Raw genomic sequence first — 17,441 nt, 5'->3', positions numbered from 1 at the left:
AACAGCAGGAATGTTGGTGGGACTAAAACTGCTTTCAGTCTTGTCTATTAGAAACATGGACTGAAATAGGAAATGTGGCTTAAAATTATCTCTTAGTCCAGGGATGGATGATTGTGAAAGCTTTGGCAAAGCGATTTCCTAGTATGGAGTTTGTTAAGTTTAATTCTTTTTCTCTGGGATCATTCTCCAGGAATTTCAGGTTAAATCAGCTGGGAGCGGGCAGAGCTGGCTGACTTCCTCTATGTAAGGGTGCCTGTGTTTTCGGAACCTGCAACTGAGGATGTTCTACTCCCCTCAATATCACTTAACACAGGTGAAGCTGCAGGTACTGGACAGCCTGAGATGTTGTGTTGGCTTGCACCAGGAGGGTGGCTCTGGTCTGTTGGCCACAGCACTGACTGGCCCTTGTCGCTGTTTTCTAGTTACGGGTGAGTGTACATTGCTTTTCTTGGTGGCTGTGTCTCCTCACCAGCCAGGGAGTGTGTCACAGGGGCTGAAAGCTGTATGTTTGGTTTGCTGTTCATGTCCTCAGCTCTGCGTGGGTCACGTGTTGTGCTGGTCTTTTAAATCACATCAACAGGTTGAGACTTCAGCGAGGGTTTGTTCTAAACCAACCTCTTTTTTGTGTGCTCTCCTCAGGCATACCAGTTGTCTTTGAGTTACTTTGAGTTAACTAGAGTTGTCTTTGAGTTACTTTATCTTCTGTGATGCAGTCTGATCAGGAATTTAAGCCTCTACAAGCAAATTTTGTAACATCTGTATAACCACGAGTTGAGAACTCGTGGCTTTTGAAGAGGTTTTTGTGGCTCCCATACTGGAGTGTGTGGCAAGACTCCACATTTGGTCTGTAGGAAGCTCCTGGACAATGCAGCTGCCCAACTGAATGAGGATGTGGCTTGGCAGGGACCGCAGCTGCTGCCCAGGGCTGTTCTGCATCCCCAGCTGGGTGCTGCTACTTGTTGTCCCTGGCCACTTCTATGCACTGCTCCCAGAACTGCTCCTCCCTTCACCTCGGGTGAGTATCTGTAGCTCCTGGCCATGGAAATACGTGGTGTTTTCACAAAGCACCCAAAAGGCAGGTCTGTCCTGCTGTGCTGGTTTGTATCCTTCCTCCCAGTGTCTCAGGCCTTCAATCTGCAATTCTTTGAAAGCTGACAGGCTCTTTGCACGGTTGAGGTGATGCAGGATGAGAGCAACCTTGGAATTCTTCTGGAAAGCATTTGGCAGCCTGATTGGAAAAGAGTTTTCTGCTTTGCAGCCCTTGATTCAGAGCAGATTAAATGATATAAAGAACCCTAGGGGAGTTGCCTTCCTCGGCTTAGCCATGAATGTACTTCCAAACTGCAAGAGGTAAGTTTTTTGGATTGGTTCAGAAGTTGTTCAGAGGCAGAACCTTGAAGAACACACACTGTTGCCAGCCCAAAGAGGGCACTCTGTGCATAGAAAACCCAGCAGAAATGTGCTAAAGGTGCTCTCCTTGTGCAACATCATCCACAGCAAAACCCATTGATAACTATGCTCAGTTGCAGCTTTTCTTAGGTGAGTGACCTGGGGACTTTTAGGCATTTTAAATGACAAGGTTTGGAAAGTATTTGGAGTCTTCAAATCTTTGGTCTAGTGTTTTGTGTAGTGCTGCTGCAGATACTGTACTGGCCTCTGACAAGTCACCTTTAGGCAGAGGTGAACATAAGGAAAGGCAAACACTCCCCAGAAGGGGGTTTTTGGAATCCTTCAATGAAATCCTAAGCATCTGATGGAAATGTTTGCTCTCCTCTTGCTAGGTCTCTTCTTGCCAAATCTCCAAGTTAATTTCCTTTGATTGTAATATTTTTTTAATTCTATTATAGTAGAGGTGGGGATTTATTTTTTTGTCTTAAACCACAAAATGTAGAAAGAAAATATTTGCTGAATGTCAGGCCGTGGTGGGTCTGTGTGGTTCTTCTCTTTGGTGCCAACTTCACTAAAAAGACCTGAATGACTCGGTGTGCCCTGATGAACACCTGTGTGTGACAGAGAGTTGGTCAGGATGTTCCTCCCTCAGGGCACCTGCCTGAGTCCAGCTGCAGTGGGATGCCCAGAGCTGGAGAGGGCAGCAGGGAGGGATGGAGTCAGAGCCTCCCCAAAACTATGTTGTGCTCTGGAGAGCTGAGCTGCTGCAGCACCTTCTGCCCAAATCACTCCAGCCTCCATGGCTCAGTGCTGCTGCTGCTCTCTTTGTTTCTTGTTAGAAGAGGTTAAAGTCATGATTCTTATCAACAGCAAAATCAACACAACACTGAGGGAGAAGAGATGAATCTGGCAGGACCTGCGATTGCTGCTTCTTGACAAGTTGCACTGAGGAGAAGATGCTGGTTTTCTGTTGAATGGCAACCAGGCAGAGATGGGATGGAGTAGAATCAAAAGGGGCCCATGGGGGAGCCGATGTGATAGAGGAAGGAAGTCCCCCAAAGTACCAGCTTAGAGGTACCTGGAGGGATTGTTTGTGCCCAACTGCATGTGAGGAGAGCCCCTGCCCTGAAATCCAGGCTTGACACCTATTCTGAGGGTTTAGGTGGGACAGAAAACTGAGGCCATTTTTTGGGATAGAAGCTTCCAGCTTGAGATTCAGCTGTCTGAGCAGTGACTTTCTTCTGAGCTGTTCAGGACTGAAGCCAGTGGCCAGGAGAAACCCAAATCACATCAGGAAAAAGGCTTTCAAATACAGATGCAATTTATTGTTTTTATATATTCTTACAACACTGGAGGTACAGAAGAGGGGAGAAAGGAGGCAGCAGGTTTCAGAGGTAGGGGACAGCAGCAGCAGTAATGAAGCAGGAACTGAAAAGTGTCTTCCTTGGAGCTTAGGCAACCTTAAAACCTCAGGGCTTGGGCAAAGGACACCCAAACATCTGCTGTCACAAATGCAAAGGTCAGGGAGGATGCTGTTCTTTGGATCCCTCTGATCTAGTTCTACAGCCTTCCCCAAAGGGTAACAGACATCCCAGCAGCTACTGGCACCGCTCTTGGGGCTGCCCTGCTGCTTCCCCTCTAGAGCTGTAACCACAGCCAGCTTGAAAAAGGGGTAAATAATGGCAGCAATGTGGAAGCACACACTGTGTGACCAGGCACTCCCCAGTTTGCACAGGGAATAAACACAGTCGAGCCCTGATCTCTGTGCTGAGCCCCCCACTGGCATAGCTCGGCTTTGCCACAGAGGAGTCCTTGTCACATCCACGAGGATCAGTGTGGGATGTTTCCCAGTGAGAAAGGAAAAGAAAGCTGGTGAGGACGAGACTCTGGAGTGTGAGTTCTCCAGGGCAGCAGCTGCAGGGAGAACAGGGTCATGCTGACTTCATGACACTGTTGACCCAGGAAAGGTAGGGAGCGATGTGTGTGTAGAAACCAGGCCAGTTGTTATGCCTGTAGGAGAAGATGCCATAGGCTTTGTTATTGCAGACCAGTGGATCCCCGGCATCACCCTGTGAAATGGAGGAGGAGAGAGATCAGTGCTGATTTATGTGGGGTCCCCAGGGAAAGGGTGCCTTTGCAAAGGTCAGGGAGGCTGCATATATCAGGACAGAGCTTCTCCAGGAGAAGCCTGGACTTGCAGTGGATGGGGGTAGCTCTGGGTCCAAAGGGACTGCTGACAGCTTTGCTTGGGACCCAGCACAGCTACAGCTGGACCAACACTGAAGCTTCATTTCTGCCCTTCTGCTGGCTGCAGATCCAAAGCGCCCTCTGACCAGCTATGAGGCTTAGAGGGAACCCCTCTGACCAAGCTGTTATCCCACTATGCTGCTGCAGACTCCAAGGTCCTCTGCCATGGGAAGACAAGGATCTTCTCGTCCCTTCTGCTTCACCCAGGGCTAAAACCGTCCCTACAGTTTCCTCCTCCCTAAGTCAGAGACTGACCTTTTCAGGAACCTCAGCAGATCTGCTGCCACAAATCAAGTTTTCAGCAAGCCCAGGGTAGCGGCTGAGGCAGTCCCTTTGTTTGATGATGGTGACAGTGGCTTCACGTAACGTGCCAGTGGGTGTCTTGTAGCCGACTACGCTGCACACAGTCCCACCACGAACTTTGGATTTTTCAAAGGAAATGGTCCTAACGAAGCTGTTGCTGGTGGCTTTGCCCTTCAGCTGGGCAAGGGGACAGAAAATAGAGAAATAAGTGCTTGGCCTGTACATTTGCTGTGATGAAGGCTGTTCCCTTCTGCTCCAGGCAGGTAGTTACCTTCAGCAAGAGGATGTCATTTCCCTCCTTAGGACTGGTAAAGTGTGGGTGGCAGTGATACTCTTCGACTTCGAACTTTTGCCAGCTTTTCTCTTTCATTTGGACTGTGTGGGCTCCGAGGATGACAGTCAGAGGTTTGTGGCTGATAAAAATCAAGCATAGCGTATGTTGTTAGTTTTTTCCTGTCTTGCCTGGTAACACTGAGGCTAATCTCCCAAGGGTATGGCCAGGAGAGACCAGCCAATATATTACATACATTGTGTATAGAGTGTGTGTGTGTGTATATATATTATGTATATCTATGCATATGCTCTCTCATATATATACTAATGTATATGTACTATTAGCATAGATACACTGTATGCTATATATACAATAGTACACATATGTAGTGTGTATAGTGTATACTTTCTATATACAGGCTGTGTTATACATGCATGTTTTAAGAAGAATGGTGGGAGCAAGGAGCTCTGCCAGTGAATCTGCCCAGACAAGAGGCAGGTTCCTGTCTTACAGGCAGGGTCTGCAAGGGTTCTTTTACCTCTAGATCTCAAACTGGGCAGATTTGATCCAATACTGCTGCTGTGTACTAAGATATGTGGACTGTTGGTCTGGGCTTCATAGGCCTGTGGAAGTCAAGGGATTTTTGAGTCAGGAGCCTTCTATGTCCCTTTACTTGCCTTTACACCACCTGCAGAAGGGGCTGCCTTGGGAAAATTGGGAGGACCTTGGGGTACATGCATCTCCCAGGTGAGATGTGGACATCCAGGCTTCTGGGTTCTCCTGGTCCTCCCTTTTGCTGCTCGGGTGTGGGGACTGGCCCTGAACCTGGGTCACTGGCACCAGGGCAGATCTGTCAGCCCTGAGGTGAGCTGTAGCTACACCCAGAGTCATGCACATATAGAAAAGCCCTCCTGCCTGTCCATGCCCTAGGCTGTCCAGCTGGAGGGATGGAAAAGGGCTGGGCAAGCAGCTTGCTCATAGTAAGTAATTCTGCTAACAGTCTCGAACAGTCTCTTGGTGGCAGAAAGGACAAAGCCTGACAACAACCATCCCTGCCATGCCAGCAGGTCAGTGCCAGCAAGGGAAGAAGCCACTTTGACCTCTGGGTGGCATCTAGGAAGAATAAAATGAGTCATGGAGAAGGAATAAAAAAGAAAGGTAAAGTATATGAGTGTGGGCTGGGGAGACAGAGAGGGAAGGCTGCAGGGAGAGCTGTTGTGGTGCTGTCCGTGCAGCTGTGCCCTGCCCCACAGCACAGCCTGTGCTCCCTGCTGGGAAAAGAGTCTGCCCATGGCCATGTGGGAAGTGACTCCAACTCTGTGTAGGAGATGGTACCCGGGTCATGGTGGTGCAATTGCCTCACTGCACCAGGTGCTATATGAACACAGCTAAAACTTACACAAGGCACTGAGCTGCTGTCATCACCCAGTTCGGGGCCACAAGGAACCCTCCGCAGGAATGGTTGTTCTTTCCTTGCAGATAGGCCATGTAGGGTGTGGAGGGTGTCCTGGCTTCACCTCCTCCCTCCCTCCGATTCCAGGAATAATCTGCAATGGATAGGACTGAGGACAAGGGGATTGGAGGGCACAGGACATGCTGTCTGGGACTCATCCTTCCCCAACCCTCTCCTTGCCTCCAGCCCACTCTACTTACTGGTGTTGACTGGGGGCCACATCAGCATCAGGAGAGGGAGCAGGAATGTCTGCAGGTGCTCCATCATGGCGTTCTGGGCTTCAGTGGATCCCTTAGAGGTGGGGTGCAGCCAGGGTCTCTTCCTGCTCCCAGCAAGGTTTTATAGCCTGAGACCAGACTCCAGGAAACCGCAGAAGTCAGACTCATCTGATGAATCTCTCCACAAGTTGCATACCTCAGCAATCTGAGAGGGGAATTCAGTCAATCTTAGCCTTGGGCATCAACCCACCTTCATCTTGGGCCTGATCTGGGGTATCTGACGTCCTTCTGGGCCCAAAGCCAATTTTAGGTCATTGCCTTTGTGCTGGAAGCTGTGAGGAACATGGTCACTCTTATCTCTTTGACTTCCTGTGGGCTCTTCCCTTGCAGCTTCTATTTGTTGTTGAACACTTGCAAACTCTCTTAATTTTCATCAGCAGCCCTACAAGACCAAGATTTCTTTCACCTGATGCACCAGTTCCAAAGACCATGAAGTGGCAGTTTAGGGCTTTCCTGCTCTCTCTCAGTAGGTGTAGTCTTGTCTAATGGAGCAAAATTGCTGTGAATGTGTTTATAACCCTGCACAGATATTAGGAAGAAATTCTTGGCTGTGAGGGTGGGGAGGCCCTGGCCCAGGTTGCTCAGAGAAGCTGTGGCTGCCCCATCCCTGGAAGTGTTCCAGATCAGGTTGGATGGGGCTTGGAGCAACCTGGTCTAGTGGAAGATGTCCCTGCCCATGGCAGGGGGCATGGAATGAGATGACCCCTAAAGGCCCTTCCAACTCAAACCATTCCGGGATTCTATGATAAGAGCAAAGTTTGAACATTCACAGTTCAGCTGTGACGAAATGGGGCTGACACTTCCTTGCTGCCCTCACTAACTGACGGTAAATTGGCTTTCCTCCCTGCCTCCAGTGCCACAGCGTAAACCCCAAATTAAGGCCTAAAGGTTCCTATTCTCGTGCAAAGACTGCAAGGGCTGGAGCTTCAAGGAAAACCCTGCCGTGACGAAGATTCACACTGCACAGATAAGTAGCTGTAGCCTGTTCTCTTGCAGATTTCTTAACTGATAGCAGCTGTGAGCAAAAGCCCAAACATGGAACCTTCTCAGTTTCCCCGGGGCAGCCTGGGTGGTGAAGGCAAAGGTGACATAGTTTCCCTTCATCCCAGGCAGGAACATGGAGGACATATGAGCAGACATCAGGGCGGACTGTAGGTCATCTCCTCCCTCTGATGGAAGCGACTAGTGGGAGACTTTGAGAGACCATGAGAGCAGGGTAAGCGCCCCCTTCCCTTGGATTGCACACACTTTCTATATGTTTAAAATTCCCCACCGGTTTTCCCCACCACAAACCAGCTTAGTCTCCTCTTGAGTTTACACAAACATCTGTCATTCTGTGCCAGAATGCTCAGCAGCTCAGTTATTTACCAATGCATTGTCTCTATCCCTCATCATCTCCTCCAGGAAGCTCTAGCTCGCTCTGTATATAAGATGCTACCAGAAACTAACTAGAACAACGGAGACGAGGGCTCAGAGGGCAGGTTGTTTTTCTTCTGGTGCAGACCATGGAAGGCAGTTCAGACTCCAGTGCAGGAGTCATCTGAAAACAGTGCTCAAGCATCCTTTGTGGGGGAAGCTTGTCTCTCAGCATCATCTGGCTGAGAGGAGAGCCATGAGCCTTTTGGGTTTGGGCCACCACTGGAACAGACTCTGCCAAGAGGAACAGAAACACGCCAACCAGCTTCACAGCAGACAGCCCCCAGCTAGGACTCGCCCTTGCCTCCTCTCTGGGATCCTAAAGCTCTGTCCCTGACATCTCAACAGCCACCTTCCCCTTGCCAAGGCCACCGTCCACAAAAAGTCCAGTGAAGCCTCCTACAGCTGGTTTACCCTGTCATCCAGCCTGCTGGTTTGGCTGTACTCTGTCCTAGGGTGCAACATCTCCCAGCCATAAGGTCCCTGCAGAGGGGACAGCCTTTACTCTGTAGAGAAAGGCAGCTTTTGAGCCCTGGTACCTGCTGATGCACCATGTCCTGTCAGCTGCCAGCTGCTTCCAGGAAGGTGATGATGATGCTGAAGTCAGTAAATCGAGTGTGTGCCCATCACTTTTCCCACCCCATTTCTAACTGGGCTTTTCTTCTCCTTGCAAAACTCTCATCATCCCCATGACCCCAGGGAGGGCAACCATAGCTCTTGTTTCCAGGCTTGCCAGTGATTCAGGATGCAGAGCCATGACTGCTGCTGTCCCAACAGTCTGGCCCTTCGCTTGCAGCAGCCAGACCCTCCCTCCCTCTCTGTGGCAAGGCCACAAGAAAGACAACACACACTGGGAAATGCAGCTTTGAGTTTACTGTGGATGTTTTAAGTACAGCAAGGTTCAAGAGGGGACAGTGTTATCTCTGAAGGAAATGAGGTCTGTTGTGGCACTGCCTCTTTCTATGCCATCAGGGACTATCCTTGCCTCTGTCAGGGTGTTTAATATGGCCCTGAAGTGGCTGCCTGAGATGGGCAGGGAATGGGACAGCCAGCAGCCTCAGAACAGAATGAAGAGGATCCTCACGTGCACCAAGTCACTTGGGTTCCCAAGGAGAGAGGAGGGAGTAGAACCTTTAGCAGGGACAGGAAGGAAGCCATTGCAGTCTCCAGGGCCACATCTGAGCTGGAGCGAGTGCCGTGGCTGCAGCTACTTCTTCATGACTTTTTTGATCCAGGGCAGGTAGTTGGAGATGCGGGTGTAGACCCCAGGTGGGGCATCATACCCAAAGGAAACAATGCCTTGTGCCACTTTATTGCATACCAAGGGCCCACCAGAATCTCCCTAGGGACAGATGAGACTGATTTTAGAGGCCTCTTCCCTGTGGGAACAGGTTTTCCCCTGGTCCCTCCCCGCCTAGGGGGGCTATGGCTCTGCTGCTGCCCCACATGCCCACCTGGCTGGAGGAGCTGCCCCAAGCTGGTGAGTTGGGGCTCTACCTCTGGTACTGTGCAAGGACTGTGGTGTCAAGGTGTCCAGAGAGTTGGTTCATATGGGAGCTACAGATCAAATGCTTGTTGCCTGCCCTGGGAATCAGCTCCATCTGTGGCAGCAGCAGCATCTGCTCTGAGAGAGCCAAACCCCAGCCTGCTGGCAGCCCCTACCTGGCTGGAATCCTTCAGCTGGTGGAAGCTGCCGGCACAGACCATGCCAGTGTCAAGATGTGGATAGAAGAGGATGCATTTCCTGCGGCTGTAGATGGAGACTTTGGTTTCAAAGAGCTTGTTGGTCGCTCGGTCGTCATCAATCAGACCCCAGCCGGCGATGCAGCACTTAGTGCCTGTGGGGAGGTCACTGCTGGTCTTGGGCAGTGGAATGGTCTTGACATAGTCATTGAGAGTGACCTTTGATGTCAGCTGGGAGAAAGCAGGGTTTCGGAGAAGGTTATGAGTAGAAGAGCTGAAGGATGCTTTCTGTGCAGAGGTAGGGGAGGTCTAGCAGGACACGTGGCACTGTAAGCTCTAGTGAGCTCCTGTGAATGTGGCATGTGGCTCCAAGCCCTGCCAGTGGTTCCCTCCCAGGTCCCTCCCAATCTTGCCTGCCTCCAGCAGTTTGGGCAGAAGCAGCTTTGCAGAGGTGGACCCTGCCAGACCCACAGCCCCATCCCACCCCCTGCCCCACTGCCCGCTGCAGAATCGCCTTGCCTTGAGCAACATGATGTCATTAAGCACGGCCTCAGGGTCGTATTCAGGGTGCTTGTGGTAGCTGAGAACTCCCCGGACCTGCTGGGTTTTTTCTGGTTTGTGGATGTCGTGAGCCCCCAGGATGACTGTGATATTCCTGGCCACAACAATAGAGCGTAGAGGAGGGAATAAGGTTGGGTGTCACCCAGCTCCCTCCCCTTTGGCAGGCAGGTGGAGAGAGCTGCACAGAACAGGAGGAAGAGGAACCTACTCCAGTGAAGGACATCACAGGTTAGGTGAGAAAGAAGGGGATAAAGCTCCCATATGAAGTACTCACCCCATGCAGTGTGCAGCTGTCATCACCCACTCAGGGGCCACCAGGAAGCCCCCACAGGCAGACACCCCTATCTTCAGGTATGCCATGTAAGGGTGGGAGTGGGGCTGCGCCTCATGGCCCCCCACAATCTGACCCTGTAGAGCACCTGAAAGACACCCCAGTGCAGAATGAGCCAATGGCTCCTGAGGTGAGAGCCCAGATGAGCAGCCTCACTTGCAGAACCCCAGCTTACTGGCACTGGCCCATGGGCAGGAGAGCAGGAGCAGCAGGGCCAGCAGTGGCTGAGGCTGGCACATCTCTCCCACAGCTCGACACCCCTTCCAAGATGTGTGGAAGTCTGAGTTTCCTTGTGCCCAGAGGCTGGTTTTATACCCTGGAACCAGCTGTACCCAGCAGCCAGGAAACCATGTGCAATGGGCTGATTGTGCTAATCAGAACAGGGCAGCACCCCTGCAGGTCTGTGGGCATCGCTGCTGCCCTGGTCTGCTCAGTGCCCACGTGGCCTGTGGCTGTGATTTGATGAGCGATAGCACAAGACAGAAAGGCCAGGGCAGAGAGAGCCTGGTACACCATAGTCCCAAAGCCTCAGGGATGCTGACCAGGAGAGGTGTTCTAGGGTGTTTTTTAGGAGTGATTTAACATTTCTCCCACAGTTTCTGTTTAATGTTCTTGGCTTGAGGAAATGCAAGATTTTAAAGAAAAGCCACTTAAAAAACAAACAATCAACAAAACTTTGCCATTTAAGGTCATTAATGTGGTCTAGAGGAGATGATCCCAAAACTTTTTCTTTCAGTATTCTTGTTTACCTTCAAATCAAAAGATGCACTTCAGAGACTCTTTTCCTACAGAGATCCATCATCACCAACACCCACTTTCAATGAACTGACACCCAGCCACAACAACTGTCCTTGGGACATTTCTTTGAGCACTGTGAAGGGTCAGGTCTCCAGGGTTTGGTGTCAGCCCACGTCAGAGGGGCCTTGCTGACTCTTCTTGGCTCCTCTGGGTCCAGAAGCATCCTGCCAGGTTGGGGACTGCATTGTGCCTCTGTAAAGAGGACTGCCTGCTGCTACACAGCAGAAGAGACCAAAGCGAGGAAATGCAACCACCCAACTGCCAGGAGTGATCAGTCATTTTTAAACCAGCACAACTCCACCCTTCCTGGAGCAGAAAAACACCTGTGGGCAAGTGGATGCCTTGGCTGATGTTGGGCTGTGCTAGGGCCATGCAGCGGGGACAGGATGGGTGGGTGGGGAGGTGGAGATGGGGGACATAGATGAGGATGCCAGCTGTTCATGAGCCAGCCTGAGGGCTGCCTGACAGGGCCCACTCTGTAGAGTTTTGCCCACTTTTTTTTTTTTTAATCGTATTATCAGAAAATACAAGTTTTAATCGGGACTGTGCAGCACCACAGCAGGAAAACCTCAACAGAAATCATCGATGTTTTATCTTGCACTTGTAACTTGCTGCCTTTCCCTTGCAGCTGCTTGTGGCCCCCTACAATTTGGGACCGGACGCCCTCCTGAGAACAGCAATCCCAGGGAAGGAGGGACTGGGCAGGCCACTGGCCATGGACCCAGGGAGCTGGGATTCAGGCTGCTGCTGTCCTGTTCTCTCTGGCATCCCTGACTACAGACAAATTCCTCCCTCTGGGCCCCTCATGCTTTTGCCTTCCTGTTGACCTCTGGAGAGTTCCAGGGCTCCCGCTGCTAAGGTGACTCACGTGAGCATCCCTCAATACCTGCTCTAGCCATGGATTTTGTAGGGGGTCCACAGTGCTGCAGCTCCCACCCATGCCCCCCCTGGTCCTTCCAAACCCAGGACTCGGCAGCTATCAGGCAGCTGCAAGTAGACTGTAGCTTTTATCTGGAGGAAAGAGATGAGAAACGTTGCGGGATGGGGTGTCCCGACCCCGCCTCACTTCATTGCGAAGAAAGAACATCTGAAATGAAATAGCAGCAAAGGAGAAGCACCAAGATAAAGCTCAGCCTGCGTCTGTGCAGATAGCAGCAGGGACACGCCGTACTACAGGAGCTCTCCCTCGTGTGGGTGCCCAGCCGAGGGGACTCTCACTCCCCCTCAGCCATGGACCTGGGGACTCCACACCTCAGGTCTGGTGGCAGCAGCTTTGGGGAGGACGTGGGGCTGGATTTGTGCCAGCCAGCTGTGCTCTGCTGAGCAAATTGCAAGGAGGGCAGGGGACCCATCTCCAGGCTCCTCTGGGATTGGGACCCTACCCTGACTTGCTGTGAGGCAGGAGCAGTGTCTGAGGTGTGTGGTGACCTGCAGTGGGGGGGTTGGGAGGCAAAAGTGAGTGGAGGGGCTGGAAGGGCTGAGACACAGCTGAGACACAGCTCAGGCAGCTTCCCAGAGCTAGTCCCTCTCTCTGCATACAACATGCCTCACAGGTACCCAGCTCATTCTGCCATGGAATGGCCAAACAAACTAGATTCTAGGACAAGCAAGGAACAAGGTTTTGCCTCACTGGAACAGCTCTTGACAAAATAATTAGCACTGTCTTTTAGGCAACACCTGATGTGCTTATGTAGGGGGCATTAGGAAGAGCCTCCAATATTTTGCTGGTCCAGAGGACCTGGCACCCCATGGATGAGTGTGTCAACCTGTCCCAGCTGCTCATCTGCCTTGAGCCCTCCTGCCATTAAAAATGTTGCCACCCACCAATCCCATGCTTTCCACAGATCTCCCCTGCAAAGAGCTCATTCCTGTCAGGAATCTCTGTTCTGAGACTCCTCACATGCTGCCAGCTCTTTGAGAAGCTACTTAGGGCCCTCGAAAAGACAAATGTCTCCATTCTCTGATCTTTCAGGAACATTCCACCAGTTCTGTCCTGAGCAGACAAGTTAGCTGGAGGCTCATCCTGAAGCAAGAGCAAAGTGAGGGTTATGTGTAAGGGTCACAATGATCCTTTGGATTCCAGTTCTTCACGGGGAGCATCAGCCCAGAGCATTTGGGAGTGTGCTCTTCATGCTGAACGTGCAAACCTGCACTCCTCTAAACTGAGCTGCACTCCTGGCCCAGCCTTCCTGCTGATTTCCGCTCCTTCAATCTTGGGGTCATCTGCTGACTTTATCAGCATGAGTTTCTTTCCACACTGCTGATAAAAGGCCAAAACAACGGCTGAAAGGGTGAAGGTGGAGGATGGAGCCCTCAGCTTTTGATGAGAACCACTCTTGCTTGCACATGACTTCCTGCAGCAGGAGCCCCCTATGCATTTTCCACTTGTCTATGCTGCCATCCAGGCTAGAACCTCTCCACTCATCCAGCAGTGGACAGACTCCCTGGACAACTCCCTGTTTGCCATGCTGATGGAAAAAGTCACCGCTCTTTGCTCTCAGCCTGGGGACTTCTTCATGAATTTGTGCCAGTCTGGAGTGAGAACACAGGTTAAAGTAGGACATCATCTGCTGTGATCCTGAGTTAAAACGTCTTCTGTCTTTCTTTTATCTATGCCTTTTTGCAGATGATTTGGGTGGGGTCCATCCTCCACACAGAATGTGGTTGATGTTGTAACTTCCCTTTTTCAACTTTGATAGGTAGAAGTCTCACTTATTTTGCACAAGGAGCTCTCCCCTCTACCTGCTCTGTCCTGGGTCTTGGACAAGCATCTGGAGGGCACTGCCAACTGAGGAACCTCCCTCCAGCAGCAAGAGCCTCATACCAGCCATGACAGGTGAGTCATAAGGCAAATTCCCAGCCACAATTGGGAATATTGCATTGCAAGACTCTCTCCAGTTGAGTTTTGCAGATGTAGGGAATAGGTCAATGATAGACATTAATATTACAATCACATTTGGATTCCTTGGTTCCAATCTCAGTGCAGCACTTTGTGCCTTCTGCAATGACGAGAGGCAGCACCTTTTTGCCTCCTTCCCTGCCTGTGGCCCAGACAATGGAAAGATTCTGGCCCATCTCTAGAAGGTGCTTGAAGGTGTGGGGGGGTGCAGTGTCAGGGCACATGCTTAGCTTTGACCAGCTGGTTCCCTTTGAACTGGATGGAGCTAAGCCCCAGCTTCAGTCACATGGGTGTCTGGAGTTGCTGCACAGACTGCAGGACGTGGATGGACCTGTTTTGAGAGAGTGGCAGGAGCTGGGCCCACAGAGAAGCCCAGAGGGGTGACAGCTTGGCGCTTACTCCTGAAGAAGGATGTATCTGAGCATGGGTGGTGCACAGGGCAGTTGATGAAGAGGCAGTTGCTCTCTGGCAGGTTCAGGGATGAATTTAGTACCACAACAGGCAAAGCACTTAGTGTCTCAACTGTCTGCTTTAATAGCTCTTACGAGCACTTGGTTCAGTTCAGCCCCACGGGCCTCACCCATCAAGGTGGGAGGTGTTGCTTCATTTGACCCAGCCTGCTCTGACCCAAAGAGGGGCCTGACACATTATTTCATTCATGTCCCACCACTACAACCACAGCAAAGCTGATGATAGCCAAACCCTTACCAAGAAATGGTGATAGCTGTTAGAAACAGTGTACTCTCACTCACAACAGGAAACTTTATTAAACAACAGGAAGCCTATGTTCACGGTGGACTTACAAAACACCTCACTCTCCTCTCCCCTTGCTCTTTCAGTGCTGCAGGGCTGACAGACAGGACTCTAACTCTCATCTCCACACTAAGCAGGGCTGTTGGGTTTAGAGCCAGTCCTGTGTGGCAGAGTCTCATGGTTACTTTAGCCCTTAAACAGAGGATCTGCTCTGCCCCAACCCCTGCCTGATCCCTTCCTCCATCGTGTATCCCTTGGCTGCTGACTCAGCCTCAGAAGATGGATGGTCCAGTGCTAAACTGGCTGTTGAATCACTCCCTTCTCCTTCCACTGGACTCTGCTCAATATCCTGAGCTCAGACTTGACCTGCTCGACAGGAAAGGCTCCTGCCTGCAGCTGGCTGCCATGAGGAATGTGAACATCATCCTGCAGCACTACAACTTCACAGGCAAGCTAACCAACCGGCAGTCTGGGGACGAGGGCATGGGTCTCATCCACACAATCTTCGTCATCATCAGCTGCATCATCATCCTGGAGAACCTGCTCGTGCTGCTGGCCATCCTGCGGTGTCTGCGAGCCCGCCGCTGGGTCTACTCCTGCATTGCCAGCATCACTGTGAGTGACCTGCTTGCAGGAATCGCCTACCTCTCTAATCTCTGCCTCTCAGGCAAGAAGACTTTCCAGCTTTCACCTCAGCTCTGGTTCCTGCGGGAAGGCATCCTGTTCATTGCGCTGGCTGCCTCCACCTTCAGCCTGCTCGTGACAGCCATCGAGCGTTACAGTGCCATGGTGAGGCCGATCGCTGAGAACGAAGCCAGCAAGACCCTGCGCTTACGCAGCCTCATCATTTCCTGCTGGCTGCTGGCCTTCGTCATAGGACTGCTCCCACTGCTGGGCTGGAACTGCCTGTGTGACTTCAGTGCCTGCTCTGTGCTCCTGCCTCTATACTCCAAGAACTACATCCTTTTCTCCGTAGTCATGTTCAGCATCATCCTCCTGGGGATTATTGGCCTCTACATCTCCATCTTCCAACTGGTCCAGGCCAGTTCTAAGCAAACCAGTTCTCGGCACAGCCGCAAGCGTTCCCTGCGCTTGCTTAAGACTGTGCTGATGATCCTGGGTGCCTTCATCATCTGCTGGAGTCCCCTCTTTGTTCTGTTGCTGTTTGATGTCTTCTGTGAGACCCAGACCTGCACACACCTCCACAGCTTGGACTGGACCTTGGCTCTGGCCTTGCTTAACTCCGGTGTCAACCCCATCATCTATTCCCTGAGGAGCGTGGAGGTGCGCCGTGCCGTGGGAAGCCTGCTGTGCTCCTGCTGTGTCAGGGCTGGGCTTTGCAAGCCTGGGAACTGCATGGTCATCACAGATATCAACTCTGGCTCATCCACAGAGAGCTCACTGCGCTACCGGGAGAGTTTCCGCAGCTCTGTGGCACTCAATGCTAGGCCCAGAGCACCTCTCTCCAGCAACTCCAGCATGATGAGCAATCTCCCCAGCCTCTGAGAGGCCGTGGGAAGAGCAAGACATGCCAGAGACAGCTCCCAGGACCTCATTCTGCTGGTCCTGGCCTGGCAGAACTGTAGCCTACGTGCAACTCAGGCTGACCATGGGCAGCCCCACCCCAGTTGTTAACTGGGCTTTCCAGTCCCATCAGACTGGGATTTTGTTTCAGTGTGGGTGCAGCACAGGGACAGGCATTGCTCCCAGGCTGGGAGAGGAAGATACGGGCACATTTTAGGATTGATGCTCTGCTGAGACAGCTGCAGTGCCTAGGTTATAAGTGTGTGTGCTCTGTGTGTGCAGACAGACGCTGTACCTGCCCAAATGAGGGTATTTTGCCCCAGGGCACAGTGACAAGTAAGCTGGGCATCCCCAACCAGATGGCCCCCCTTACCCCTTGAGGTCGGGCTGGGTTGGCAGTGCCGCCGCTTCACATCATGCAGGGCTGAAGGTGATACTTTGAGTCTTCTCCTGAAGTTTACAGCCTTCTGGAACTGCTGTGACGGGCACAGCTGCTGAGAAAGAATGCAGGCTTGATGTCAAGAACAACTGGATTTGCAAGTGCAACTGTGTGCTGTTGTGGGGCGGTTCCGAGCCCCCTGGCCGGGAGTCAAGTGCCCACCTGCAGTGCAGCACAAACCAGCCAGAGGACAGCAGAGGGCTGCAGCAACAGCCTGGGCCCTCCCTGGAGTGCTGAGGTTGGGCACTATGCCCGGGCAAATGCTGTAACAGCGCTTACAGTCTGGCAGCAAGAAGTGAGAGCCCTGCCCTGCCTCTGGGCATGGGGCTGCACCTGCAGTGACAGCCCGAGCACTACCACAGTGACTGGGGAGCCTGGGGACACCCTGGGTCTGACAGAGACACCCCAGGGCCTGAAGACACTGCCAGCTTGTGCCTCAGATCCCTGCTCCTCTATTCCCTAATGCAGGGAATAATCAGAGGAGCACTCAAACACACCCTCTCACCCCGCAAAAAGGACAAAGCCACGGAAGCACTGTGGGCTCGCACAAAACCTGCTGGCCCAGCCCCTCCACGGGAACTGTTATCAACCCATTTGTTTTGCATTAAATTGAGGCGACCAGAAAGTCTTGGGTTAATTTTGCTGTAAATTTTTTACTTCCTGAAGGTCAGGTACCCGGTCTCCGCCGCATAATCCAGAAGCCGGGTAGCACCCGGTAGCAGACGTTCCCTGTAGGCCCGGGACAGCCGGAGCCCGCCCTCCCGTTCCCAGGACAGGGGGATCAGCCCGCTGAGTCCCCCCTCCCACCCAGTCCCGTTCCGTTCCGTCCCATCCCACCTCACCTCGTCCCGTTCCATCCCACCCCACCCCGTCCCGTCCCGTTCCACCCCGTCCCGTCCCATCCCACCCCACCCCGTCCCGTCCCGTTCCATCCCACCCCATCCTGTCCCACCCCCTCCCGTCCCGTCCCGTTCCACTCCATCCCGTCCCGTCCCATCCCACCCCATCCCGTCCCGTCCCGTTCCATCCCATCCCGTCCCGTCCCGTTCCATCCCACCCCACCCCGTCCCGTCCCGTCCCGTCCCGTCCCACT

The 17,441-nt window shown here is 52.3% G+C and overlaps 3 protein-coding genes across 5 annotated transcripts; 1 reads left to right on the top strand and 2 right to left on the bottom strand.

Annotated features, from left to right (window-relative positions):
• Positions 1-3,320: 3,320 nt before the first annotated feature.
• On the bottom strand, positions 3,321-5,930 carry LOC113977999 (mast cell protease 1A-like). Its single transcript, XM_027704591.1, has 5 exons — positions 5,867-5,930; positions 5,613-5,775; positions 4,211-4,352; positions 3,892-4,116; positions 3,321-3,458 (listed from the first exon to the last, which is right to left on the bottom strand). The coding sequence occupies exons 1-5, from the start codon at positions 5,928-5,930 to the stop codon at positions 3,321-3,323; spliced, it is 732 nt and encodes a 243-aa protein (XP_027560392.1).
• A 1,004-nt stretch (positions 5,931-6,934) lies between these two features.
• S1PR4 (sphingosine-1-phosphate receptor 4) lies at positions 6,935-16,256 on the top strand. Of its 2 annotated transcripts, XM_027704586.1 has the most exons (4): positions 6,935-7,160; positions 11,362-11,601; positions 13,433-13,569; positions 14,472-16,256. In XM_027704586.1, the coding sequence occupies exon 4, from the start codon at positions 14,665-14,667 to the stop codon at positions 15,889-15,891; it is 1,227 nt and encodes a 408-aa protein (XP_027560387.1). In that variant the 5' UTR covers positions 6,935-7,160; positions 11,362-11,601; positions 13,433-13,569; positions 14,472-14,664; the 3' UTR covers positions 15,892-16,256. The 2 variants fall into 2 exon arrangements, with proteins under 2 accessions (XP_027560387.1, XP_027560388.1); XM_027704587.1 differs by lacking the exons at positions 6,935-7,160; positions 11,362-11,601 and adding an exon at positions 9,707-9,837.
• LOC113977998 (cathepsin G-like) lies at positions 8,216-16,363 on the bottom strand. 2 transcript variants are annotated; one of them, XM_027704590.1, is made up of 5 exons: positions 16,283-16,363; positions 9,879-10,023; positions 9,563-9,698; positions 9,023-9,274; positions 8,216-8,702 (listed from the first exon to the last, which is right to left on the bottom strand). In XM_027704590.1, the coding sequence occupies exons 2-5, from the start codon at positions 9,962-9,964 to the stop codon at positions 8,568-8,570; spliced, it is 609 nt and encodes a 202-aa protein (XP_027560391.1). In that variant the 5' UTR covers positions 9,965-10,023; positions 16,283-16,363; the 3' UTR covers positions 8,216-8,567. The 2 variants fall into 2 exon arrangements, with proteins under 2 accessions (XP_027560391.1, XP_027560390.1); XM_027704589.1 differs by lacking the exon at positions 16,283-16,363 and adding an exon at positions 10,111-10,225.
• Between the last annotated feature and the right edge of the window lie 1,078 nt (positions 16,364-17,441).

Source organism: Neopelma chrysocephalum, unplaced genomic scaffold (genome assembly GCF_003984885.1).
Source record: "Neopelma chrysocephalum unplaced genomic scaffold, ASM398488v2 Primary Assembly neopelma1_283, whole genome shotgun sequence".
NCBI lineage: Eukaryota > Metazoa > Chordata > Aves > Passeriformes > Pipridae > Neopelma > Neopelma chrysocephalum.
Note: the sequence above shows the minus strand (reverse complement) of the source record. Positions and strands in the feature narration are given on the sequence as shown.